Here is a 27,714-nt window from a genome sequence, read left to right on the forward strand (position 1 = left end):
GCCTGACAAGATGCTCTCAATTGTGCATCTGTAAAAGTTTGTGAGGGTTTTAGGTGACAAGCCACATTTATTCAGCCTCCTAAGGTTGTATTAAAGTAGTCAAAAGTGTATTATTTGGTTCCATATGCCTAGCACACAATGATTAAATCAAGCTTGTGACTCTACAAAAACTTTCTGGATGCATTTGCAGTTTGTTTTGGTTGTGTTTCGGTTTGTTTTGACCAATTGGAACTGAATGGTGAATAATGTATTGTGTCATTTGAGTTACTTTTATTGTAAATAGGAATAGAAGATGTTTCTGAACACCTCTACATTAAATGTGGATGCTACCATGATTAGGGATAATCATGAATGAATCGTGAATAATGATGAGTGAGAAGCTTACAGAGGCGCAAAGATCATACCCCCAAAAACTGCACTTGAGCTAGACTCATTTCTTGCTAAATGGGGGTCCTCCCATAGGCATTGGGAATACTTTCTATAGGCTACTATTGCCTGGTGTTAATGTATCTGGTCTTTTTACTACACTGGCAAAATACATCTGGAAGGCACTCTATCTGTGCAGATACATGAATAAGATAGAAAATTATTATTCCTTTTTCCATTGTCGTTCCCACAGAGATGTGGTTGTTACAGATTGTGTTGGATTTCATTTTCCACTTAACATTCATTTAATCAAAAAGACTCATCCATCATGCTTCTTTTGAACTGTAAAGTGGCCTATTTTATATAGTTTAGTCCCACCCTACCTATCTAGCTGCAGCAGGCATGCTCACGTCATGTTGATATACACTAAATCTAAATATTATCTTTTGTGATCATCAATTTCTCATGACATAGGCTACACAGATTACCCAGGCCATAATGCAGGGTTAGGGTTGGGGTTTAAGACTGTGAAACATCACTGTGTCTGTTTGCATCATAGTCACTGGGACATGAGAGTGCCACCTGCAGCTGGATCATGCTTCTCTCAATTGCTATTACTCACAACCATGCTCAATGAGGGTATGTATAAAACCATGCAACTCCATACCAGGATGTCACTTTCCCCAAAATGTTTTATTGATACCAGTCTGTCTTTCCTAACTAGACATTTTTAATTAGCAGATTCCTAACCATTTTACATTGAATTCACACTTCTATATCCATTTCACACTGCATTTCCACTTCTTCATGGCTCATAAGAAATAATTTCAATACATCAGATTAGATCATAATGTGGGGACATACTGTTTGCTGTAAGTTTGAAAATGAGTGGTGAAGATGAAGATAGGCTACTTCGTCAATTCAAGGTTATGCATGACATGTAATGACACGTATTCACCAAACAGATGGCGTGGTCGAGTATCTAAAAGCCGCCTATGGTCTGCCCTATACTGAAGCTACTAAAACCAATAGCTTACATTTGACTTTGCATGAACTCACAAGCTGTTTCATAATTTGAGGTAAATTTTTATGTTAAAGTTAGTGTTTTTGCAATGCATATGTCACAGCCATTCAAATGCCTATAGTTGCCTGACCATTGTAATGTGGTGTAAATATACGTTTTTATTCTATCCTTAAAATAGATTTTACACTTGATAGACTTAGCCTAATCCTGATGAGACATCACGACCCAAACGAGAAACAGTTATAATGCGTAAAACAGATATGTCTGTCAGAATTTAGCAGTGGGGAGTGTTGGTAGCAGCACGTTGCACCAGACGCGCAATTATATAACATGCACTGGCGACCCACAACCCAACATACATCCTCTACACCGGACTGTTCTGAATGTACTGTATGCAGTGGGGACACTCGATAGGGGGGCGATAGCGCGGCTCCCAAACAAATCGCTCACATGGCACACAACAAATATGGAAAAGTTAGAGCACTTGTACTGACGTCACATTTAATCTCACCTTGAAGTCGTCATCAGCCAATGGGGATATTTGTTGACGCAGTCAGCGACCAACGAGGGCAGTCGTGAAGGGAGTTCCACTACCGTTCGCCACCAGCAAGGATATATAAACTGCCGATGGAGTTCGAAAAGGGGTTTGAAGCAAGTCAAGAATAGCGGTACTGAACAGACTCAGGCAGGGTCCTTGCTACTGAACACAGACTCAGAGAGCAGCGAGACCGAAGAGCTCTAAACGTTTTCGATTGCTTTCGGCTTTTATTTCTTATTTTGAAACACATTTTCCAGTGTGTCATGCAACTTTTCTAAATTCAGCTATTGATTATTTTTGTCTTCTAAAAAAATCACTTCTGTTGACATCCAGGCTTGATGTAAACAGACCTGGCACAGAGGTGCTTATACCTAGCAAAAAAAAGGTATATTCCGAAATTAAACGTATCTGCAGAACAAAGTGACCATGCCTTACGATCTAGCGGGTGTGTTTGACAACCGGGCGGATTATAAATCCGAGAAACAGTGCCAAAGAACCTCCTTTGCCTTCTACCAAGCAGTGCGGGACCTGCTACCAGTATGGGTACTCGAGGACATGCGGACAATGGAGGTGTTTCACTGGGAAGATGACGGGCGGGCGTGCGCTTTTACTCCATCCGAGGCTTTTCTGTATGCACTTGTGCACGATCATCAACAATACGCCAGATACCTGCTCAACAGATACTCTGTCGGCGCACTGGAGATGCCCAGTCGAAGCTTCTGCTGCTGCCAAGCATCTGCAACACCGCATCTCACAGTAGCTGTCCGCTATAACCGTATTACTATCCTGAAAATGATTCTGGACTCTCTGAAAGACTTCTCCGATAGCGAGCGCATGAGCTACTTTAACAGTCGTGGATGTTTTCACATGGAGGGAGGCAAAGGCGCATTGCATCTGGCGTGCGAACTGGTTCGCCCTGAGTGTTTGATTCTGTTACTAGGACACGGTGCATGTCCTTATGTCACAGATCGAGATGGGAACACCCCCTTGGACTGCCTCTTAAATCAGATACGCCGGGGTGAGCCTGACATGCGCCGGAAGCACGTCTGCCTTGGTTATCTCATTCTCTTCATGCCAAAATTCAATTTTCAAATGAAGGGAAAGTTGGAGAAGAATCCAGGGCTGTGGCATGGTCTTATTGGAGAGCAGGCGTTCCAGTGGCTATCAGGACTATCTCCCCCCTCTCTCTTTGTTCAGGCTATGCAGAAGATGACCCAGTCCATACCTGTTGAACAGCTGGACCCTCTGCCAGACTTTCTGAAACCACTGGACTTCAGGCTACACCAGTATGCCAGTTAAACATTCTCTCAGACCTCTCAGATAAAACTACTGTACTGACTTCTGGAATCAAATATTTATTTTTGGCTATGGTGTGAACACTTTGACAACAGTGTCAATAAAAGTGAATTAAATGCAGCATGTGGCTTTGTAAATAGCAACTCATAATGTTCTTTACATTTTGATGTTTAAAAACAATGCACTTTAGAATAAATGTTGACTTGTCATATTTGACACGAAAGAGTGAATTTAATGGTGTTAATGTTGCAATGTGTAAATAAAATACTATTATTGTCTATAAAATATATGAACCTGTTGTTTTCTTTTATCTATAATGTGCTTCACCTATAGGGCCATTATCTGGAGGTTGTGGGCTGAAGGGGTACAGAGAACATGTTAATACAATGTTACTACTACAGTAATTACACAGTTACTACACAGGCAATGGAACAACAATGCAGTTACAGAACTACAGAATAAACTATAGAATAGGTCCAAAACTATATGTCAGCATGAACATATGTTTTACATCATGGTATCACCCACCCATAAAATGGCACAATGGTTTGAATGAGCTCTTTACACACATTCATGGTTTTGTTTTCTCTGATCAAATGCTTAGCTCGTGGTCAGAAGGAGAACATTCTCAACTCCAGTCCCGGGCTCCCACATTTTTGTTCCAGCTCAGCACTGTGTTAGTGCTGGGCTAGAGCAAAAAATGTGCAGTCCTATAGAGTTGAGAAACGCTGCTTTATGGTGGTCATACAGTATCATCACGTAGAGTCAATAACTGTAAACATCTTTATTAAGGAAGTCATACTGAGGAGAGGCATGGATTCATACAGTGGACTTACAGTACTGTGCATCCCATGAAAGACGCACAGAGGGGCTACAGTACTTCAACTTGTTCAGTATATTCCAAAACATTGGTCATTTGACGACCCATCTGATTTTCTTTACATCTCAAATGGGACCCTATTCCCCTACAAAGTGCACTACTTCTGACCAGGGTGCAGGCTCTGGTCAAAGGTATTTACTACTTTTTATTAAGGATCCCCCACTGTTGAAACAATAAAGTAGTGCACTACATAGGGAATAATAGGTTGCCATTTGGGATGCACTCTTTGTCAAAGTGAATTGAACTGGCAAGCCCCTAATGACTAAGTAGCACTGATGTAGAGTACAGTATTCAGAAGCAGCATTATGATACCATGTAGTATGCCTAATGTCAGTGTGTAACCCTCGTTTCATTATGTTAATATTATAGCTAGATAATTCAGCATTGTACTACAGTACTAGTTAAGCCACAATAATAGCTTTTCACAAACACAACCAACTTATTCACAAAGCTATGAGATGTACTAGTCAGTGATTGAGTTATATTTCCAAAGCTGTTTAGCTGTTGTTAATACGTTTGATTAAAGTATCTGTCAACCATTAAATGCATGATTACCATATTTATACAGTAGCTGTACTAAGACTGGATAAATTAATTGGTTAGTTTCCCTTTCTGGTAGTTATACAAAATACACGTTAGAAATCTCCCAGCTCAAAATCCTGCAAAGTAATATCCCTTCCTTAGTGAGCACACAGCATTCCACAGTAAAAAAGGAAGCATCAATCAATCTGTGCAGAGTAAGCACATACAGAGATGAACTTAAGGTACCCTTGCAAGGTGACTAACGTAATCAATTTCTCCATTCAAGTACTTACATTCACATGTTACACCTGTGTTATTATATACAGTAAAAATAAATAATGGATCTCCTTCCTACTACCGTCGTAGTTCCCTTTAAAACAATATACAAATATAATTTCACAGACCATGGCCCTATCTACCTCCTGTGGCATTGAGTTGGGTGACAATGGATAAACTGGACTAAAGGTCTAACAGTTTGAAGTCTTTAATCGAAGGTACCCTATTGGAAGGCTCTTGAGTGTGCTGTGGTAAATACAGTATTCAACGGAATTGATCAATGTGTAAAAAACAACACCAGAGCTACAGTAAGTTCCTTTGGGTGAGGGTGTTTCCTAAGAAAACAAAAATAAACGGTCTCAGGGCAGCAAGTCTAGACTAGTGCTGTGTACTTGAGTGGGGTTACCTTCTCACTTACAACTAAAGTGCAGACTAACTAAAATGAATAAATATAACAAAATCGCCTTCCTACAATGTCATCAGATAAAAATAAATAATAAAATAACTAATATATCAATAAATTACTTCATTCAAATTCAATAGGTATTGGTTGGGTTAGGTTAAACGTAAACACTGGTCGGACACTTAATAATGCTTGAAAACAGCATAAGGAGGGCTGGGCTACACACCCCATTCCCTTGGTAACACAAAATCATCCCGTCCTGTCTGTCTACAGAGCCATTGTGCACTCAGTTCTGATTCATAACCATATAGCAGTTGCCATAAAATCTTAGATATTATGTACATAGGAGGTTAACATAAAAAATACACAGTAAGTAAAGTACAGGCTAATAAATGAAATGCAGCCCATTTCAGTAGTGAAAGAGAATAATAATAGTGGTTGTTTCGGTTGGGAAGAGACATGGCAAATGGCACCCTATTCCCTACATTGTGCACTTCTTTTGACCAGAGCCCTATGCGCCCTGTGGTTCCTAGTCAAAAGTAGTACACTATATAGGGAATACAATGCAAATTCTGTCTTCTTTAGATGACCTCCCACTCCTCCTCCAGGTCCTCTCCGCTCAGGGAGCCTGTGTTGACGTGGCACTTGACAACGGTGTGCACCATGGTCTTGGTGAGCCGGTGACTCAGACCTCCAGACAAACTCACAGCCCACAGTTCGTCCATGGGTGTCACTGTGGGACAATCAGCGGGTTGGAGGGGTCAGATTGAGCAAAGCAAGGCGCAGAATCGCTAATCTTGATCACTTAATGAGGACTTATTTGGGACGCAAGGTGATTTGTAGATCAGTGATTCTGGCTGTGGAGTCGATCTCAAAAATGCACAAAGGAACAGCAAGCCAAACATTAACAATGCCTGAGAGTGTATTAACTCTAAGCTACAGTAAGCCCCTGACCTGTGTACAAAACATGCTTGAATTGTGGGCCAAGATATGTGGGAATGAGGGGAAGCCATCACTTTGTTGTTGCTACTGTACTAGAACACAGTTGTGTTCTTACTGTATCATGTTCTTCTTATTTTTTATTTGTATATCTTGTTCTACCTTGTTATTGATTATTGTATTGTTGGGGTTAGAGCTAGCAAGAAAGGCATTTCACTGTACTTGTGCATTTGACATTAAAACTTGAAATGTGTTGTTCCACAACTGGAACACTCTCTCTCTCTCTCTCTCTCTCTCTCTTAGTCTCCATCTCATCACTCACCTGTTAGCCAGTTGAGCAAGCCTGGTATCTTCTTCCAGTAGTCCCCTGCTGGGTTCTTGTCAGTGATACCGTAGCGCCTCGCCACCTCCCCGTTGGGGCAACGCACCCAAACTGTCTTCACACTCAGCACCAGCTGACTGGCCTGAAGGCCTGGGAACACATTGGATATAGAACACTGAAGTTGATTGTCTCGTCTTTGGACGAAGGTTTTATGAATGGGTGTCTGATCTTCCGCTTATGGAAACGTGGTTGTCTAACTTAAACAAAGACACAATGGGTAAAAATCGAAAATGGATGACAGGTGTAGGGAACAAAAGGTGCTATATCATTGGGTGTCTGACTGACGGTCAATTGTCAGGTCATTTACCTGGAATGTGTTCCCAGTCTGTGCCGACAGGCATCTCGTCTGTGATTCCTGTGCGGACATGTACGTTCCCTCTGTTGTCCATGGCCCACAGCATGCGGTCGTTGGGACTGGTGTGGATCCTTATCAAGTGCACTCCTACTGGCTGATGGAGCAGGAAACCATGAATATAATGGGCTGAACAAGGGCCCCAGGACCAGCGGAGGCAAAATAGCCCCATAACTGAGATCCACCACCATATTTTACAGTAGGTATGGGTTTTTTCCCCTCATACATTCTCATTTTGACTCCAAATGCACCACTGGTGTGCGTGGCCAAAGAGCTTTATTTCATGTCATCCAACAAATGTGAACGTCTGGAGTTTGCTAAATGGCTTTGGCACTTGGATTCGAACCAGTGCTATGGTCAGATGACATGTTAATAGAGCTGTTTGGTCACACACACCAGTGGTGTGTTTGGCGTCGAAATGAGAATACATAAGTAGAAAAGAGACCCATGCCTACTGTAAAATATGGGGGTGGATCTTTGATGTTATGGGGCTATTTTGCTTCCACTGGTCCTGGGGCCCTAGTTATGGTCAACGGCATCATGAACTTTACCCAGTACCAGGACATTTTAGCCAAAAACTTGGTTGCCTCTGCCAGGAGGCTAAAACTTGGCTGCAAGTGGATCTTCCAGCAAGACAATAACCCAAGCACACATCAAAATCCACAATGAAATGGTTAAATGGCCACAAAACCAACATTTTGCAATGTCCATCTCAGTCTCCAGAAATGAAACCCATTGAAAACCTGTGGTTTGAATTGAAGAGGGTAGTCCATAAGTGCAGACGAAGGACATCAAGGATCTGGAAAGATTCTGTATGGAGGAATGGTCTAAGATCCCTCCCAAAGTGTTCTCCAACTCATAAAACCTTTTAGAAAAGGCTCAGTGCCGTTATCCTCGCAAGGTGAGGTATTGAAAACAGGGGTGTCCAATAATTATAACCCCTACCGTTGAGAAAAAAAAGTATTACTTGTCAAAAATATATATATCTTTCTCTTAGCAATTGTATTAGTATGAAATAATATAATTTCCCAATTTTTGGAGCATACAATATAGCTCAGTATTTTAATTCCTTATTTTACAGTCATTTTGCTCATCTTTATCAAGGGTGTCAATAGTTTCGGACTCCCAACATATAAGCAACTATCACTGTATCAATCAAATGGTATTCATAATCTAAGCAGATGCACTGTGTGGATTTACCTGCTCTGGTGGTTCAATGCAGATCCAGGCAGGAAGCATCATGCTGGGGTTGAGGGGTTGCGTGCCCACGCGGAAATAGACCATCCCATAGCCATCACACGCCCACACATTCTGACTGCCACATGATATGCTGATCAGCCTTACCTGACCTGCAAGACAAAGCAAACCAAACCAATGTCAGTTTTTCAGCTTCTGTGAAGTCTTTCTTCATGACACTGAAGAAACGATTGTGCAGGAACATTGGTTCAGACATATAGTCCTAATAATAGCAGAGATCTTTTACATAATATTGTAAGAGACTTTGATAATAGGCAAATTTTAACTGGGAGTATATGTATGTACGACTTTCTCTTACTATTGTTTAGTAAGAAAAACAGAAACCACAGCCATGGATATTGCTTTGTGCGGCACAATATAACACAGCACACTAGAGGCCCATGTGACAAAACACTATTATGTCACAGTAATCTCACACGTTATATAATCTGACTATTGGGCTGGCTGATCTCTAAACAAACAATGACCTCCAAATAAAGCAATCACATTCGCCCGCAATATTCTTGACTTTATGTTAATGACTTTGTAATTATTTGTATATCTGTCATCTGTTTCTTGTGGTGTTGTGTTTATTATCTAATCCAAATGACACAAAGGCAAGTTCGCTCAGGGAAAAACTAAGTCAATCTATTCTATTCTAATAAAGACTGCATACATATACGTCCACTTCAAATGTTCAGTGAGTGACGTATGCTTGGTCTCGTGCGTGCGTAAAAAACTGACACTGTAGAAGCTTGGTGTGTTATACCTTTCCCAAACTAAACCACAGGGCATGTGATATCAGGACAGAGAATACGGATGGACAACGACCATCGGGAGAGGATAAGTTTAAATGCCTGGATGTCCTCACAGACACATCAGGGAAAGGTGTTGATAAAGTGAACTGGTTTGTCCTGCTAACCTTGACGCTCCTCTATCCCATGATTGCATTTATGTGATGACAGTCCCTTTAATCTAAGCCAGATAAGGAAAAGCACATCGCCCAGAACAGGAGATGGCATGTTTAAATAAAAGGTTAAATGAAAATAAAATAAAAATGTTGATGATGCAAAGAGTTCTCTGAGCTTCTGTTTAACAAATGAATGAAGGCCAAGGGGTTGTAAGCCAATAAGGCAAAAAAGACAAGTTATTATTTCATGTGAAACATTACAACACTTACTGTGTTTTCAAAGGCTTCATCACTTAAAAACAAATACTTATTTCAGTCTTTAGAAGAGGTTTCCGCCTGAATGACGTGAATACTTTTATGAAATATGAGGACCGACACACTAAAACATAGCGTATTACTTAGTATTTTCTTGTCAAACGGTTAAAGATACAGTCTGGGATCTTAAGTACTTACAATTTCGTAACAGATTGTACAAATTGGATGTTTTTTTGTTGCAGGGTGTAACATATTATACGAAATGGATGGCGTAGTACACAATTGTGCAACATTTTCCAGGAACTGTTTTTTGCTCGTGAGCACTACTTTTAAAACTACTGGCTGAAATTATACAGGGACGCTTGGGAGCGTCCCTTTAATGGTCAACCCTTCCAAAATCATTGCTCTCTGCATTCATCACATCATCACTATTAGATTAAGCTATTGACATTCTGTAACAAACTTTGTGTGGGGAGAGACAGGGTCAGGGACAGTAAAACCTCCCTACTGTTGATAAGGTGGCTGTCATTGTAGCCTGGCGGGTAGGAGCACTGGGCCAGTCACCGAAAGGTTGCTGGATCGAATTCCCAAGCTGACAAGGTAAAAATCTGGAACATATCGACTTGATGAATTCCACCTATCCCTAGAAAATGAAAACCCGGACCTCTATATAAATAACCTATAATCTATAGGGATCGCTAAAGGGATCGGTTGCAATTCAAGATTATTCCTGGAGTTTCTGGTCAAGATACATTCTAAGAAAAGATTAGCCTAGTCCTAAATGTTGTCTGAGACTTGGGTGTGGAGCCCATAGACGCCATAGGGGTCTACAGCCATGTCTAGCCTAAACAAGTATTTGTATTTCTTTTTCTGAATAGTGTATATGGTACTACAGCCAACATGCCTTGGTGTTCAGAGACATTGGATATACTGTTTTAACCCTTTGACATCACCCTTTCACCTCTGACCTCACTGGGGAATCCTCTGGTGGTAAAAGTAGCCACCCTTTCCCTTGATGACAGCTTTCCACACTCTTGGCATTCGCTCAACCAGCTTCATGAGGAATGCTTTCCCAACAGTCTTGAAGGAGTTCCCACATATGCTGAGCTCTTGTTGGCTGCTTTTCCTTCACTCTGCGGTCCAACTCATCCCAAACCATCTCAATTGGGTTGAGGTCGGGTGATTGTCGAGGCCAGGTCATCTGATGCAGCACTCCATCACTCTCCTTCTTGGTCAAAAAGCCCTTACACAGCCTGGAGGTGTGTTGGATCATTGTCCTGTTGAAAAACAAATAATAGTTCCACTAAGCGCAAACAGAATGCTGTGGTAGCCATGCTGGTTAATTGTGCCTTGAATTCTAAATAGATCACAGACAGTGTCACCAGCAAAGAACCCCACACACCATCACACCTCCTCCTTCATGGTGGTAATCACACATGCAGAGATCATCCGTTCGCCTACTCTGCATCTCACAAAGACACGGCGGTTGGAACAAAAAAAATCTAATTTGGACTCATCAGACCAAAGGACAGATTTCCACCGGTCTAATGTCCATTGCTCGTGTTTCAAGCAAGTCACTTCTTCTTATTGGTGTCCTTTAGTAGTGGTTTCTTTGCAGCAATTTGACCATGAAGGCCTGATTCATGCAGTCTCCTCTGAACAGTTGATGTTGATATGTGTCTGCATTTATTTGAGCTGCAATTTCTGAGGCTGGTAACTCTAATGAACTTATTCTCTGCAGCAGAGGTAACTCTGGGTCTTCCTTTCTTGTGGTGGTCCTCATGAGAGCCAGTTTCAACATAACGCTTGATGGTTTTTGCGACTGCCCTTGAAGAAACGTTCAAAGTTTTTGACATTTTCTGGATTGTCTGAACTTCATGTTTTAAAGTAATGATGGACTGTCGTTTCTATTTGCTTATTTGAGCTGTTCTTGCTATAATATAGACTTGGTCTTTTACCAAATAGGACTATCTTCTGTATACCACCCCTACCTTGTCACAACACAACTGATTGGCTCAAACGCATTAAGAACGAAAGAAATTCCACAACTTTCAACAAGGCACACCTGTTAATTGAAATATATTCCAGGTGATTAGCTCATGAATATGGCTGAGAGAATGCCAAGAGTGTGCAAAGCTGTCATCAAGGCAAAGGGTGGCTACTTTGAAGAATCTCAAATCTAAAATATATTTTGATTTATTTAACACTTTTTTGGTTACTACGTGATTCCATATGTGTTATTTCATAGTTTTGATGTCTTCACTATTATTTTACGATGTAGAAAATAGTAAAAATAAAGAAAAACCCTTGAATGAGTAGGTGTGTCCAAACTTTTGACTGGTACTCTATATCAGGTGATCTATGAGCCAAACGATTTTCCTGGCAAGGTCAGGACGAATACACTAAAAGCCCTATTTAGGCCTACTCTAGGACCAACTCTAGGACCAAAGATGGTCACAGGGCAAGCAGTAAGACACGAGCACACATTACTAGTGTACTATGCCTTCAAGCAGCAACTGATGCTCACATGAAAGTGGAGAAGATACGTCTTCATACAGACAATTGACATTGGCTTACATAATCACATCAAATACTTATCATCAAACAGAAGGCCTACCTTACTTTTAAAACTCACCTCACTGTGATGATCAATTTGAAGAAAGAACTTCAACAGCAGGTTGAAACAGTGTAGTTAGTCTTTGTTTAAAAGACTAACACAACGAAATGGACATGCTTTCTAAGGTGATGATTCATTCAAAACTCCCATAAGCATATTAAAGCTTATGCACATTTTTTTTTAATTAATTCAATACATAGCCTACGGCATATTACGCATGGTAAAAAAACATAAAATAAAATATCTTTGGTACATAATTGGTCTAGCCTATACTCCAAAATTAAACAAATGTGAGTAATGGCCTTTGAGTGTGGACAGTATTATAATGCATACAGAATGTACTGGTTACCTTAAGCTACGCTCCAAAATGTCTATCCATGAGTCTGGGAGAGAACGCATAGCCCTAGCTGATGCTGTTGGTTCATTGATTGTGCAGGGTGGCTTACAGTTAGCTTACAATCAGTGCATTTGTATTTGAATAGCCTAGTAATAGTGATTGTTTTATATTTTCACAATTAATTGGGTTACTCATTACATTTAGCTATACAGAATATCTCACCACTATGCGTTTCCATCTCCTCTCTCTCCTTTATTCCTTTTTCGAGCGCGCAGACGGGCTGTCAACAGTTTAGTGAAATATGATTTGTTTTGCGAAAACATGTCACTATTGATGTTCCGGAACAGATTTCACTTGGTTTCCCAAATTAAACACTGGGTAGCTGGGACAGCCCATGGCATACAGTTTGGGCGGAATATCACCTGTTGGGTCAACGAGAGTATGCTCATCAAGCAGTGGTTGATGCTTGGAGTGAAATAAGTGTTGTTATATTTATTTCTCAGCTGCTCATATTAAGCGCGTGCTCCGATATAAACCCGAAGTAGCCTACAAAACGGACACGTGGAAAAGCGCGAGGCCTCCAATTCGCTATTTGAGTGCATACAGATGACATGTCTTTTTCTCCCCTCTTCCTGCCTATTTTCATATTAGTTAAGACAAGATTAAATTGAATATAGTGTGATGGGTGAAAATATTATCACTTGATGAGAGAACAGCTGTGCAGCCTGAGGCAAGCTTTTTTTTGCTACTTTCTCAAATCATCAATAGATAGCCTATAGTCGCACCATGCAGCCCATATACTGTATGTCTTGATTTCTAAGACATTCTAAGGTTGTATCATTCACAACTAAAGTTCCCAAATAACTCAAAAATCTAGTGTATAGGACCTGTTTCAAAATGTTCACTTTTACACTCAACATAGCTGAGTAAAATAGAAAGGATATGCAGTGGCTAAGTCCAATTATATTATTTTTACTATAAGATCATATAAAATAATACCACAGGACTATATGGTATTATTTTGTCAGCTAAATAAACAAGCCTACAGCCTATGGCACGGCGCATAGCCAGATAACATTGGCCTACAGTAGGCCAATTCATATTCTGTTCTTCTGAAATACATTTTCTTCATATAATAATGTTTCTTTAGACCTGACTAAAAAAAAATAATGGGTTTATTGTGATGGTGTACATTAAATTGATTTATTATACTTTTTTTAAAATTTCGATGTTCCAAAGTGGCACATCAGCGACTTGTATGTGTGGAGGCCTGGAGATGCTGACAACATTTCAGGCTGACAACATTTCATGACCGCCACAGCCCTAAGTTTACTAGTAGTTTTATCAGGGACAAGATGCCAATTGAGAAACAAATGATAAAACATTGTTAAATGTTTCTTTATGTCAAACATGGAGAACCCAACAAGGCAGACCAATGCTTTGTGATTTATTTCCCCAGTCTTGATTATTTCCCTTACAAAAATATCATTTTATTATATAGTAAATCAATCTTTTATAACAAATAATCTAAATGTTCGACACCCAATGAACGTCTTACATGAAATAAGTTTCACTTACAAATGTATTTTCATTATGCAATAACTTTTAAAACTTCCTTCATGAACTATAATGAACTGTGAAAGGTGTCAAACACTCTTGTCCCTGTCCTGATTCCTGTGCAGTGTTCTAGCACTTAGTGTCAATGACCACATGATCTAACAGAACATGGCTAAAAATGTGTGTACTCTCAGCTCCCTCCCCTCTCATGTTACATTGTGATGCACACATAGCCCAATATGGCCTGGCTACAGCTGTCTGCTGTCGTCACATGGCTGTCTATTTGTATCCAGCCACTTTCCAGCAGCAGAACATATACAACCTGAACCTCTTCAATAAACAAACACTAAAGCTTCTACCAAGACCCTGGTGCATCTATCGAAGGGTTGAAATCTATCTGCTGTTAGATAACTTACTTCCCATGAATTTTAAATGGCACTAACCTCTTGGAATGGAGGGTAGGGACTCATTGCCAAATGACGGTAATACATAGGCCTAATATCTCTTTAGAATCATGTGTTTTCTGCAGACATGTCAGCTTACTGCTTGAGACGTGGTACATCCCAAAAAAGTCTAAAAGGCAATGTAAACATTTCACCCAAAAAAATACAAGGATTTCTTTGGAGAACTTATCAGACACTCCTTCAGCATGGAGTATTGAAAGGTCTTGACTTGTAGTAGGAGGAACTGCTCTTATAATTTCCCTGCCTGGCATGAACTTTGACACCTTGCTCAAGGAGGACCTTATTACAAAAAAGTCTTATGTAAGTACCACCTGCCTATTCATAAGTTAAAAAAAACTCCCTAGTAAAACTGGGGAAGCGAGTGACGTCTGAGACTCCCAGCAGCCCCTGCCTGCTGAATCTGTGTCAGCAGCCAACTCAAGACAATGCCTCTAGATCCAGATCCTCTGTTTCAGGAGTGCTAGTTTATTGCTCTCTCTGTATTCCTGAGGGGCGTAACTAGGACTAGAAAGACAACCTCATATAGAGACATGAACTAGGTCAAAGTCAGACTGCAGTATGGAGGTGCGAGTACCATTGCCGACCACTGGGACACGAAACGTAAGCTGGTGGGGACACTACGATGGGCGTGTGAAAGTATGCAGCTATATGGTTCTGACACCAAAAGACAGGCTGACATTTGACAGACTAGACATACAACATGTGCTAGATACGTATGTCACACTGGGAATAAATGTTCAGCTCTGATCAGTTATGAAATGGCCATATCATTTTTAAGAATGCTTATATATATATAAAATGTTTCTTTAACATCTGCAAACAAAATGGCTTAGTTACTACAGTATAATGAAATGTGGAAAACATTTACACTGAACAAAAATATATATGCATAATGCAACAATTTCATACAGTTACAGTTCATATAAGGAAATCAGTCAAATTAAATAACTTAATTAGGCCCTAATCTATGGGTTTCACATGAATGGAATACAGATTTGCATCTGTTGGTCACAGAAAACTTTTTTTTTTTTAACTGTCGGAAAAACAATTCAGTATCTGGTGTGACCACCATTTGCATCATGCAGCGTGACACATCTCCTTTGCATAGAGTTGATCAGGCTGTTGATTGTGGCCTCTGGAATGTTGTCCCACTCCTCTTCAATGGCTGTGTGAAGTTGATGGATATTGGTGGGAAGTGAAAAACGCTGTCATAAACGTTGATCCAGAGCATCCCAAACATGCTCAATGGGTGTGTCTGGTGTGTATACAGACCATGCAAGAGCTGGGACATTTTTTGGCTTCCAGGAATTGTGTACAGATCCTTTGCATTATCATGCTGAGACATGAGGTGATGGCGGCGGATGAATGGCATGACAATTTTTTATTTTTTTTATTTTTTATTTTTTTCCCACCTTTATTTAACCAGGTAGGCTAGTTGAGAACAAGTTCTCATTTGCAACTGCGACCTGGCCAAGATAAAGCATAGCAGTGTGAACAGACAACACAGAGTTACACATGGAGTAAACAATAAACAAGTCAATAACATGGTAGAAAAAAAGAGAATCTATATACAATGTGTGCAAAAGGCATGAGGTAGGCAATAAATCGAATAATTACAATTTAGCAGATTAACACTGGAGTGATAAATCATCAGATGAACATGTGCAAGAAGAGATACTGGTGTGCAAAAGAGCAGAAAAGTAAATAAATAAAAGCAGTATGGGGGGTGAGGTAGGTAAATTGGGTGGGTAGTTTACAGATGGACTATGTACAGCTGCAGCGATCGGTTAGCTGCTCGGATAACAGATTTTTAAAGTTGTTGAGGGAGATAAAAGTCTCCAACTTCAGAGATTTTTGCAATTCGTTCCAGTCGCAGGCAGCAGAGAACTGGAAGGAAAGGCGTCCAAATGAGGTTTTAGCTTTAGGGATGATCAGTGAGATACACCTGCTGGAGCGCGTGCTGCGGGTGGGTGTAGCCATCGTGACCAGTGAACTGAGATAAGGCGGCACTTTACCTAGCATAGCCTTGTAGATGACCTGGAGCCAGTGGGTCTGACGACGAACATGTAGCGAGGGCCAGCCGACTAGGGCATACAGGTCGCAGTGGTGGGTCGTATAAGGTGCTTTAGTAACAAAACGAATGGCCTCTTGATCTCTGTGCATTAACATTGCCATCGATAAAATGCAATTGTGTTTGTTGTCTGTAGCTTATGTCTGCCCATACCATAACCCCACCATGGGGCACTCTGTTCACAACGCTGACATCAGCAAACCGCTAGCCCACAAGACACCATACACGGTCTGCCATCTGCCCAGTACAGTTGAAACCGGGATTCATCTGTGAATACCAAACTTTTCCAGCATGCTAGTGGCCATTGAAGGTGAACATTAACCCACTGATGTTGGTTACGATAACAAACTGCAATCAGGTCAAGAACCTAGTGAGGACGACGAGCATGCAGATGAGCTTCTCTGCGACGGTTTCTGACAGTTTGTACAGAAATTCTTTGTTTGTGCAAACCCACAGTTTCATCACCTGTACGGGTGGTTGGTCTCAGATGATCTCGCAGGTGAAGAAGCCGGATGTGGAGGTCCTGGCTGGCGTGGTTACACGTGATCTGCGGTTGTGAGGCCGGTTGGACGTACTGCCAAATTCTCAAAAACTACGTTTGAGGTGGCTTATAATAGACTAATTAAATCAAATCAAATTGTATTTGTCACATGCGCAGAATACAACATGTGTAAACCTTACAGTGAAATGCTTACTTACAAGCCCTTAACTTCTTATGGCTGGGTGCAGTATTGAGTAGCTTGATGAATAAGGTGCCCAGAGTAAACTGCCTGCTACTCAGTCCCAGAAGCTAAGATATGCATATAATTAGATTTGGATAGAAAACACTCTGAAGTTTCTAAAAGTTTTTGAATGATGTATGTGAGTATAACAGAACTCATATGGCAGGCAAAATCCTGAGGAAAAATCCAAACAGGAAGTTGGAAATCTGAGGTTTGTAGTTTTTCAACTCATCGCCTATCGAATATACAGTGGGATATTGGTCATATTGCACTCCCTAAGGCTTCCACTAGATGTCAACAGTCTTTAGAATCTTGTTTGATGCTTCTACTGTGAAGGAGGGGTGAATGAGTGCTCTTTGAGTCAGGGGTCTGGCAGAGTGCCATGAGCTGACCACGCGCGTTCACGTGAGAGTTAGCTTGCGTTAAATTGCATTTCTGGAGACAAAGGAATTCTCCGGTTGAAACATTATTGAAGATTTATGATAAAAACATCCTAAAGATTGATTCTATACATCGTTTGAAATGTTTCTACGGACTGTAACGGAACTTTAGGACTTTTAGTCTGCTCGCACCTCATGAATTTGGATTACTGGGCAAACAAAAAGGAGGTATTTGGACATAAATGATGTACTTCATCAAACATGTATTGTGGAACTGGGATTCCTGGGAGTGCATTCTGATGAAGATCATCAAAGGTAAGTGAATATTTATAATGCTATTTCTGACTTCTATTGACTCCAACATGGTTTTGTTGTCTGAGCGCTGTACTCAGATTAATGCATGGTTTGCTTTTTCCGTAAAGTTTTTTTGAAAACTGACACAGCGGTTGCATTAAGGAGAAGTATATCTCTAATTCGTTGCATAACACTTGTATCTTATATTAAAGTTTATGATGACTATTTCTGTAAATTGATTTGGCTCTCTGCAAAATCACCGGATGTTTTGGAAGCAAAACATTACTGAACGTAACGCGCCAATGTAAACTGAGATTTTTGGATATAAATATGCACTTTATCGAACAAAACATACATGTATTGTGAAACATGAAGTCCTATGAGTGTCATCTGATGAAGATCATCAAAGGTTAGTGATGAATTTTAGCTCTATTTCTGCTTTTTGTGACTCTTCTCTTTGGCTGGAAAAATGGCTGTGTTTTTCTGTGACTAGGTACTGACCTAACATAATCGTTTGGTGTGCTTTCGTCGTAAAGCCATTTTGAAATCGGACACTGTGGTGCGATTAACAACAAGTTTATCTTTAAAATGGTGTGAAATACTTGTATGTTTGAGGAATTTTAATTATGAGATTTCTGTTGTTTGAATTTGGCGCCCTGCACTTTCACTGGCTGTTGTCAAATCGATCCCGTTAACGGGATCTTAGCCGATCTCAGCCATAAGAGGTTTTAACAAACAATGCAGTTAAGAAAATACCCCCCAAAAAAGTAAGAGATAAGAATAACAAATGATTAAAGAGCAGCAGTGAATAACAATAGTGGGGCTATATACAGGGGGTACCGGTACAGAGTCAATGTGCAGGGGGGACAATGCAAATAGTCTGGGTAGCCATTTGATTAGCAGTTCAGGAGTCTTATGGCTTGGGGGTAGAAGCTATTTAGGAGCCTCTTGGACCGAGACTTAGCGCTCCGGTATTGCTTGCCATGCAGTAGCAGAGAGAACAGTCTATGACTAGGGTGGCTGGAGTCTTTGACAATTTTTAGGGCCTTCCTCTAACACTGCCTGGTATAGAGGTCCTGGATGGCAGGAAGCTTGGCTCCGGAGATGTACTGGGCCGTACACACTACCCTCTGTAGTGCCTTGCGGTCAGAGGCCAAGCAGTTGCCATACCAGGCAGTGATGCAACCCGTCAGGACACTCTCGAAGGTGCAGCTGTAAAACCTTTTGAGGATCTGCCATGCCAAATCTTTTCAATCTCCTGAGGGGGAATAGGTTTTGTCGTGCCCTCTTCACGACTGTCTTGGTGTGCTTGGACCATGTTAGTTTGTTGGTGATGTGGACGCCAAGGAACTTGAAGCTCTCAAACTGCTCCACTATAGTCCCATCAATGAGAATGGGGGCGTGCCCGGTCCTCCTTTTCCTGTAGTCCACAATCATCTCCTTAGTCTTGATCACATTGAGGGAGAGGTTGTTGTCCTCGCACCACACGGTCAGGTCTCTGACCTCCTCCCTATAGGCTGTCTCATCGTTGTCAGTGTCGTGCCTGGCCGTGCAGTCATAAGTGAACAGGGAGTACAGGAGGGAACTGAGCACGCACGCCTGAGGGGCCCCCGTGTTGAAAATTGGCGTGGCGGATGTTTTGTTACCTACCTTACTACCTGGGGGCGGCCCTTCTTGAAGTCCAGGATCCAGTTGCAGAGGGAGGTGTTTAGTCCCAGGGTCCTTAGCTTAGTGATGAGCTTTGAGAGCACTATGGTGTTGAACGCTGAGCTGTAGTCAATGAATAGCATTCTCACATAGGTGTACCTTTTGTCCAGGTGTGAAAGGGCAATGTGGAGTGCAATAGAGATTGCATCATCTGTGGATCTGTTGGTGCGGTATGCAAATTGGAGTGGGTCTAGAGTTTCTGGGATAATGGTGTTGATGTGAGCCATGACCAGCCTTTCAAAGCATTTCATGGCTACAGACGTGAGTGCTACGAGTCGGTAGTCATTTAGGCAGGTTACCTTAGTGTTCTTGGGCACAGGGACTATGGTGGTCTGCTTGAAACATGTTGGTATTACAGACTCAGACAGGGAGAGGTTGAAAATGTCAGTGAAGATACTTGCCAGTTGGTCAGCCCATGCTCGGAGTACACGTCCTGGTAATCCATCTGGCCCTGCGGCCTTGTGAATATTGACCTGTTTAAAGGTTAAAGGTCTTACTCACATCGGCTGCGGAGAGTGTGATCACACAGTCGTCCGGAACAGCTGATGCTCTCATGCATGTTTCAGTGTTACTTGCCTCGAAGCGAGCATAGAAGTTCTTTAGCACATCTGGTAGGCTTGTGTCACTGGGCAGCTCTCGGCTGTGCTTCCCTTTGTAGTCTGTAATAGTTTGCAGGACATGCCACATCCGACGAGCGTCGGAGCCGGTGTAGTACGATTCGATCTTAGTCCTGTATTGAAGCTTTGCCTGTTTGATGGTTTGTCGGAGGGCATAGTGGGATTTCTTATAAGCTTCTGGGTTAGAGTCCCGCTCCTTGAAAGTGGCAGCTCTAGCCTATAGCTCAGTGCAAATATTGCCTGTAATCCATGGCTTCTGGTTAGGGTATGTATGTACAGTCACTGTGGGGACGACGTCCTCGATGCACTTATTGATAGTGACTGATGTGGTGTACTCCTCAATGCCGTCGGAAGAATCCCTGAACATAGTCCAGTCTGTGCTAGCAAAACAGTCCTGTAGTTTAGCATCTGCTTCATCTGACCACTTTTTTTATAGACCCGAGTCACTGGTGCTTCCTGCTTAAATGTTTGCTTGTAAGCAGGAATCAGGAGGATAGAATTATGGTCAGATTTGCCAAATGGAGGGCGAGGGAGAGCTTTGTACGCGACTCGGTGTGTGGAGTAAAGGTGGTCTAGAATTTTTTCCCCTCTGGTTGCACATTTAACATGCTGATAGAAATGAGTTAAAACTGATTTAAGTTTCCCTGCATTAAAGTCCCCGGTCACTAAGAGCGCCGCCTCTGTATGAACATTCAAATCTCTGGCAAGAGCTCTGGTGGCCAGTCCTGCAGTCAGCATGCCAATTGCATGCTCCCTCAAAACTTGAGACATCTGTGGCATTGTGTTGTGTGACAAAATTGCACATTTTAGAGTGGCCTTTTATTGTCCACAGCACAAGGTGCACCTGTGTAATGATCATGCCGTTTAATCAGCTTCTTGATATGCCACACCTGTCAGGTGGATGGATTATCTTGGCAAAGGAGAAATGCTCACGGACAGGGATGTAAACAAATTTGTGCACAACATTTGAGAGAAATAAGCTTTTTGTGCATATGGAAAATTTCAGGGATCTATTAGTCCAGCTCATGAAACATGGGACCAACACTATACATGTTGCGTTTATATTTTTGTTCAGTATAGTTTTCATACAAAACAGAGAGGAAATACCACAAAACTACTGCAATCAATCTCCCCGTGAGGCCACTAAATCACCAATTTAGCAAACAAAATCACAAAGTTATTTTTGCATTTAGCATCTAGCCTAAACTTAGCTACCCTAGCTTGTGATCTGCCTGATGAGGCAACCAATGTTATTTCTATGTGTGAACAGTATGGTCTTACCGAGCTGGCTGAGGTCAAGCAGATTCCAGTGCATGCCAGTGGGGCAGCTGGTGGAGAGGGTGCGGATGTGGACACGGCCGTGATGGTCCAGTCCCCACAGGGCATCGCGGCAGGCAGTGAGCTGCACCATCTCTATGTCCTGGGGCAGCTGGACCGTGGTGGGGTGCATCTGACCATCCTGGTCCCAAACACAGAACAGGTCTTTCCTGCTCTGGCCCAGCCACAGGAAGCTCCCTGCAGAGACAGATAGATACAAACACAGCCACATGTTGGTGATGTAATACACAGAGAGACACAGATAACATGTAATGTAAATGTAATGTCAAAGGAGTAGTCTTCTCTATTTCTGTACATTTATTTGAGATGGGTTGTTGCCATAAGGTGGAGGGGTGGTAGTAATAATGTTATGTGTTCACAAAGAGTGGTCACCAATCTACCTTCTTTACTGAGTAAAGCCGAGGAGTAGACGAAGGCCCACTTCGTGGCAGAGACGGTTCCTCTGGGTACAACACCCTGCCAGAACGTGCCTGTGGGGTCACAAAACATCACTGTCACACTAAACACCCTGCAGTATTATCAAAAAAGTCACTGTCCATCACACTGCCTTAACACACTTTGACCTTTGAGAAGGTGTCAGTAAAGAAATGCAAATAGTTTTTGCCTTAAAGCCCGTTCAGATAGAACAGCCGACATAAGGAGAGAAAAAACGACATTTGTGTTGTATAACAGCTGACCAAAGACGGTGGAATTCAGATCAAAAATATAGGACGCACGGTTGAGACCGTTTCCACGGTAAAGGTGCCTCTTTACAAGGATGTGACGAAACTGAGAAAAAGTTGCCGCTTGTTGTAGCAAATTAATTTGTTCTTAATTAACTGACTTGCCTAGTTAAATAAAGGTTAAATAGAAAATGTATTTAAAAAACAGTGTTGAAGAAAATGGTGCTGTAGAAATGGTGCTGTAGGAACGGTGCTGTAGAAAACGAGTATTATGAAATATATGCACCAGAAACCAGGCACACTTTGCAACTTGTCAGAGAAATATCAGCAAGCTGGGGTATCTAACTGCAGCAAAATAGCTAGCTAGCCTGCTTGGCTAAACACAGAACATCAGCTCACTGTACATATATTTATGTTCATATTCTTATTCATTCCTTTACACTTGTGTGTGTAAGGTAGTTGTTGTGAAATTGTTAGATTACTTGTTAGATATTACTCCACGGTCAGAACTAGAAGCACAAGCATTTCGCTACACTCGCATTAACATCTGCTAACCATGTGTATGTGACCAATAACATTTTATTTTATTTCTCATTTAAACGGACCCGTCTCGTTTCAAGTATTTTGCTAAGATTTGACATGTTGAAAATTGAACATGAGACATTCTAAAATGAGACATGAGACATTCTAAAACGACACTTCTCAGATTTTTTAAAATTATTTTTTATATTTTTATTTTTATTTTTTATAAACGTTGTTCTAAAACTGCTTAAAACCATCTAGTCTCGTCTTGACTGGGTGTTGTATCTGAACTGGGCTGAAGGCATAGCTGATGAAGTTCTGTGTTTCTATGGAATGTGGTTATGTCACTCCATAAATTGCATTCCAATGCAGAAAACAACAATTAAAATGGCTCCTGACTGAACATCTGTGTTAACCCACCAAGCTTAAGCCTAGCCATTAGCTTGGTGAGCTAACAAAAAAGTATTGAGGTCTAATAACATACCGCTGAGGCTGCCCTTGGCGACATGGAAGTCGTTCCTGCCAGATGCAATCCAGACGCCAGTGGTGTTGGAAGAGACCAGGCTGGGCTGGCACTGGGACTGCTGGGAGAGGAAGGCCACACGGAGGCACTCTGCCACCCGCTCCACCGGGGCCTTGGTGGCCGTGGCCACGTTTTGAGTGGCCTGGATCAGAGTCTGGAACAGACTGCCCTGGTCAAAGACCACATAGTCTGTGATGCTCACCTGAGGGAGGGAACAAAAGGCCAGAAATATATAAGCATTAGAAGGTGTGCCAGTCATCTCAGGGTGAAGTCTGTAATGCAACCCCTTTGACTTAAAAATAGACATTCTTAAAAAACGATCGAAGTGCAAAATAGAGGACTGATGGAAATTATGGGTGTGAGTAGGGCTGTTGCGGTGACTGTATTACCGCCACACCGGCGGTCACGAGTCATGAAGGCAGTCAAATTCCACATGACCATTTAGTCGCGGTAATTAGGCTTCTCCAAGCTCTGATGCTGCTGCTGGTCATTAGTAGCCTACCAAACTTGCTAACTGCCTGGTATTCAGCACTTTATTGTCCCTCTAATCACTCTGACATCAATGCAAATGCATTTGATAATCTAACCAAACACACTTCATGAGAGCCCATGAGCTCATTTCAATAGGTTACGCAACTGTGCAAGAAAACAGGGTGATGGCCTCTACTAAAAATAGCAGGATCAGCTTTCTATAGGCTAGGCCTCCTATATTTATTTCTCAACTCTCCTAATATAAAGCACATTGCTTATATTTACAACAGGTGTGAAAATAAACCATGGGGAAAAGCATCCTCCATTCGCTATTTAAGTACATACATTTTTTACCGCTGCCCCTGTTTTGAGACAGGTACATGATAATGGTCCATTCTAAATCAAAATGTCAAACATACAGTTGAAGTCGGATGTTTATATACACCTTAGCCAAATACATTTAAACTCAGTTTTTCACAATTCCTGACATTTAATCCTAGTAAACATTCCCTGTCTTAGGTCAGTTAGGATAACCACTTTATTTTCAGAATGTGAAATGTCAGAATAATAGTAGAGAATAAATTATTTTAATATTTTATTTCTTTCATCACATTCCCAGTGGGTCAGAAGTTTACATACACTCAATTCGTATTTGGTAGCATTGCCTTTAAATTGTTTAACTTGGGTCAAACGTTTTGGGTAGCCTTCCACAAGCTTCCCACAATAAGTTGGGTGAATTTTGACCCATTCCTCCTGACAGAGCTGGTGTAACTGAGTCAGGTTTCTAGGCCTCCTTGCTCGCACACGCTTTTTCAGTTCTGCCCACAAATTTTCTATAGGCTGGAGGTCAGGGCTTTGTGATGGCCACTCCAATACCTTGACTTCGTTGTCCTTAAGCCATTTGCCACAACTTTGATATTATGCTTGGGGTCATTGTCTATTTGGAAGACCCATTTGCAACCAAGCTTTAACTTCCTGACTGATGTCTTGAGATGTTGCTTCAATATATCCACATAATTTTCTTTCCTCATGATGCCATCTATTTTGTGAAGTGCACCAGTCCCTCCTGCAGCAAAGCACCCCCACAACATGATGCTGCCACCCCCGTGCTTCACGGTTGGGATGGTGTTCAGCTTGGAAGCCTCCCCCTTTATCCTCCAAACATAACGATGGTCATTAAGGCCAAACGGTTCTATTTTTGTTTCATCAGACCAGAGGACATTTCTCCAAAAAGTACGATTTTTGTCCCCATGTGCAGTTGCAAACTGTAGTCTGGCTGTTTTATGGCGGTTTTGGAGCAGTGGCTTCTTCCTTGCTGAGTGGCCTTTCAGGTTATGTCGATATAGGACTCGTTTTACTGTGGATATAGATACTTTTGTACCCGTTTCCTCCAGCAACTTCACAAGGTCCTTTGCGGTTGTTCTGGGATTGATTTACACTTTTCGCACCAAAGTACGTTCATCTCTAGGAGACAGAACGCATCTCCTTCCTGAGCAGTATGATGGCTGCGTGGTCCCATGGTGTTTATACTTGCGTACTATTGTTTGTACAGATGAATGTGGTACCTTCAGGCGTTTGGAAATTGCTCCCAAGGATGAACCAGACTTGTGGAGGTCTACAATTCTTTTTCTGAGGTCTTGGCTGATTTCTTTTGATTTTTCCATGATGTCAAGCAAAGAGACACTGAGTTCGATGGTAGGTCTTGAAATACATACACAGGTACACCTCCAATTGACTCGAATTATGTCAATTAGCCTATCAGAAGCTTCTCAAGCCATGACATAATTTTCTGGAATTTTCCAAGCTGTTTAAAGGCACAGTAGATTGACATAGGCTAGTGCTTTTGCTGTTCGTTAGGCCTACTCATCTTGTTGGCTGATGAAAAGTAAATGTGGACAGTTCTTCCATTATCTTCAATATGCACCTCGGAATTGGATAAGGACGCGAGCAGTTGCATCCCCGATGTGTGTCTTCACTTGTAGCCTGTGAGAAAGACCCGATCACGCGACGGCGAGCCATGTGAGTGAGAGGCGCTTCTGATTGCGCAGCACACTCAGGGAGAACGGCACAACACAGCACTCCTGGCCGCAAAAGGCATGGATTTTTTTAGGGTGCATTACGGTCACAGGGGATGCCGCTGTGAAATTCGAGGCATTATCGAGTGCTTGTCAAATGGTGAATGAGAGACTTTTGGAGTGTGTACAGCCTGTGCAAAAAACAAAGCAGAGCTCATGCCTTTCAAGCAACTCAAATCATCCTTAGAGTCTCGTCACGCAGCCATACAATGTATTAAAAATCTAAACATATAGCCCAACATTTGTACATCAACTAAAGTTACATTAATAACTCTAAAGTAAGAATATTTCTTTGTTAACCGCTCAACACAGAATATCCGCATGTGAGAGTACTCCCTCAAATCGTTTGGGGAAAATATTTATATTTTATTCAGCTTTGTTCAATTGGATTCTTCATACTATAAAATAATGCCACGGAACTATAAGCAAATCTTGTCTGCTAAATAAACTAGTGAAGTCCACAGCCCTTTGGAATAGCCACATCATAAGGACAACTCAGAGTATGCTATTATTTTCTTCTGAAATAGACTACATGTTCTTCATATCATGCTTTTTTAGACCTGTCTACAATAAATCATGGATCTATTGTGAAGGTGTAGGCTATTTTACATGGATTTATTAGACTTTTAAAAAAATGCCTTGTAGGCTATGTGTGGAAGCCAGGAGATGCTAAATGTGTTTATGTTAATTAACGGTCAATTACCGTGAGACCGACAGTTATTTGTTTGACAATCACCGGCTGACAAAATTTTGTGACCGCCACAGCCCTAGCACCGTGTGAGTAACATTGAACACAATTCCAATAGTATACCAACCTGCCACCAGTGGTCATCGTCCCCCTGGGGCTTTTTGGCAGTGACTCCAGTCCTGAACCACAGACTTCCACCGGTGTCCAGAGCCCAGGCCGTGTTGTTCTCTCCCAGGGCTATACAGATGGGCTCCAGACCTTGACTCTCACTTTGGAAGGAGGAAAAACACACACACAAATACGTGATGATTAGCAAAGAAAGCATAGCCAACATTGCCTGAGTGAGTCCTGAAGACATGCATTAGCTCCCTTTAGCTAACACAGTCTTCTGGTGTGCAGGAGAGGTGGATTTTAACCCAGGTTGGTCATACTAACTTAACTTTCACTGTTACTAGACCTGTATGACACACATCTTCCTTCCTCTTTTCAAAAGAGGTGAAAGAGTCATTGTTGGATTACAATTCATTAGAACAAACACATGACAACCCGTATGAGTTTCACAAGAAGCAAGCATAGCTAACTCAACTATCACTGTTACTGGGGTCTATGACACACAGAAAAGGTTCTACCTGATTTTGTCATACTTCCACATTTCCCCCTCAGAGCAGTAGCTGCTGAGGCCTTCTCTGTAGAAGACGGCCCTGTGTTCACTGAGGGCCCACACCACCCCGCCCCGTGCTGCGATCTGGGTCATTGGGCACGGGCAGTCCACCTTCACAGCCCGCGCACATGGACGGTCCACACTCAACCCTGCAGGATGGGACCACGACCACAGTCAGGGATTAGTCTGTGAGTTAGTGCATTTGTTGTGTTTTTGTGAGTGAGTGAGTGAGTGAGTGCATGTCTGTATGTAAACAGAATGGTAATCATGCCATGTCTAGGCTATTATTTTTATTTTTTATTTTATTTAACCTATATTTAACTAGGCAAGTCAGTTAAGAACAAATTGTTATTTACAATGACAGCCTACCAAAAGGCAAAAGGCCTCATGCGGGGACGGGTGCTGGGATTAAAAATAAATATATATAAATATAGGACAAAACACACATAACGACAAGACAACACAACACTACATAAAGAGAGACCTAAGACAACAACATAGCAAGGCAGCAACACATGACAACACAGGATGGTAGCAACACAAAATGGTAGCAGCACAAAACATGGTACAAACAATATTTGGCACAGACAACAGCACAAAGGGCAAGAAGGTAGAGACAACAATACATC

The 27,714-nt window shown here is 41.7% G+C and overlaps 2 protein-coding genes across 5 annotated transcripts in view; one reads left to right on the forward strand and one right to left on the reverse strand.

Annotated features, from left to right (window-relative positions):
* Positions 1-1,781: 1,781 nt before the first annotated feature.
* Positions 1,782-3,509, forward strand: ankrd9 (ankyrin repeat domain 9). Its single transcript, XM_071365584.1, has one exon. The coding sequence runs from the start codon at positions 2,355-2,357 to the stop codon at positions 3,225-3,227; it is 873 nt and encodes a 290-aa protein (XP_071221685.1). The 5' UTR covers positions 1,782-2,354; the 3' UTR covers positions 3,228-3,509.
* Positions 3,510-3,993: 484 nt separating this feature from the next.
* Positions 3,994-27,714, reverse strand: part of tecpr2 (tectonin beta-propeller repeat containing 2) — a 33,489-nt gene continuing 9,768 nt past the window's right edge. For 2 of the 4 annotated variants that reach the window (XM_071365580.1, XM_071365579.1), the window contains exons 12-20: positions 27,054-27,234; positions 26,552-26,693; positions 23,152-23,392; positions 21,864-21,953; positions 21,427-21,660; positions 8,179-8,327; positions 6,934-7,075; positions 6,567-6,716; positions 3,994-6,038 (exon numbers count right to left, since the gene is read on the reverse strand). In XM_071365580.1, the coding sequence (XP_071221681.1) occupies positions 5,887-6,038; positions 6,567-6,716; positions 6,934-7,075; positions 8,179-8,327; positions 21,427-21,660; positions 21,864-21,953; positions 23,152-23,392; positions 26,552-26,693; positions 27,054-27,234 (1,481 nt within the window). In that variant the 3' untranslated portion in view covers positions 3,994-5,886. Of the gene's footprint in view, positions 6,039-6,566; positions 6,717-6,933; positions 7,076-7,181; positions 7,920-8,178; positions 8,328-10,354; positions 10,657-21,426; positions 21,661-21,863; positions 21,954-23,151; positions 23,393-26,551; positions 26,694-27,053; positions 27,235-27,714 lie in introns of those variants that run through there. The other 2 variants (XM_071365581.1, XM_071365583.1) reach the window with 2 other exon arrangements.

This window comes from Salvelinus alpinus, chromosome 25 (assembly GCF_045679555.1).
Source record: "Salvelinus alpinus chromosome 25, SLU_Salpinus.1, whole genome shotgun sequence".
NCBI lineage: Eukaryota > Metazoa > Chordata > Actinopteri > Salmoniformes > Salmonidae > Salvelinus > Salvelinus alpinus.

Excerpts from the sequence above, each read along its gene's own strand:
- ankrd9 (XM_071365584.1), top strand. The coding sequence starts at position 2,355 with ATGCCTTACGATCTAGCGGGTGTGTTTGACAACCGGGCGGATTATAAA.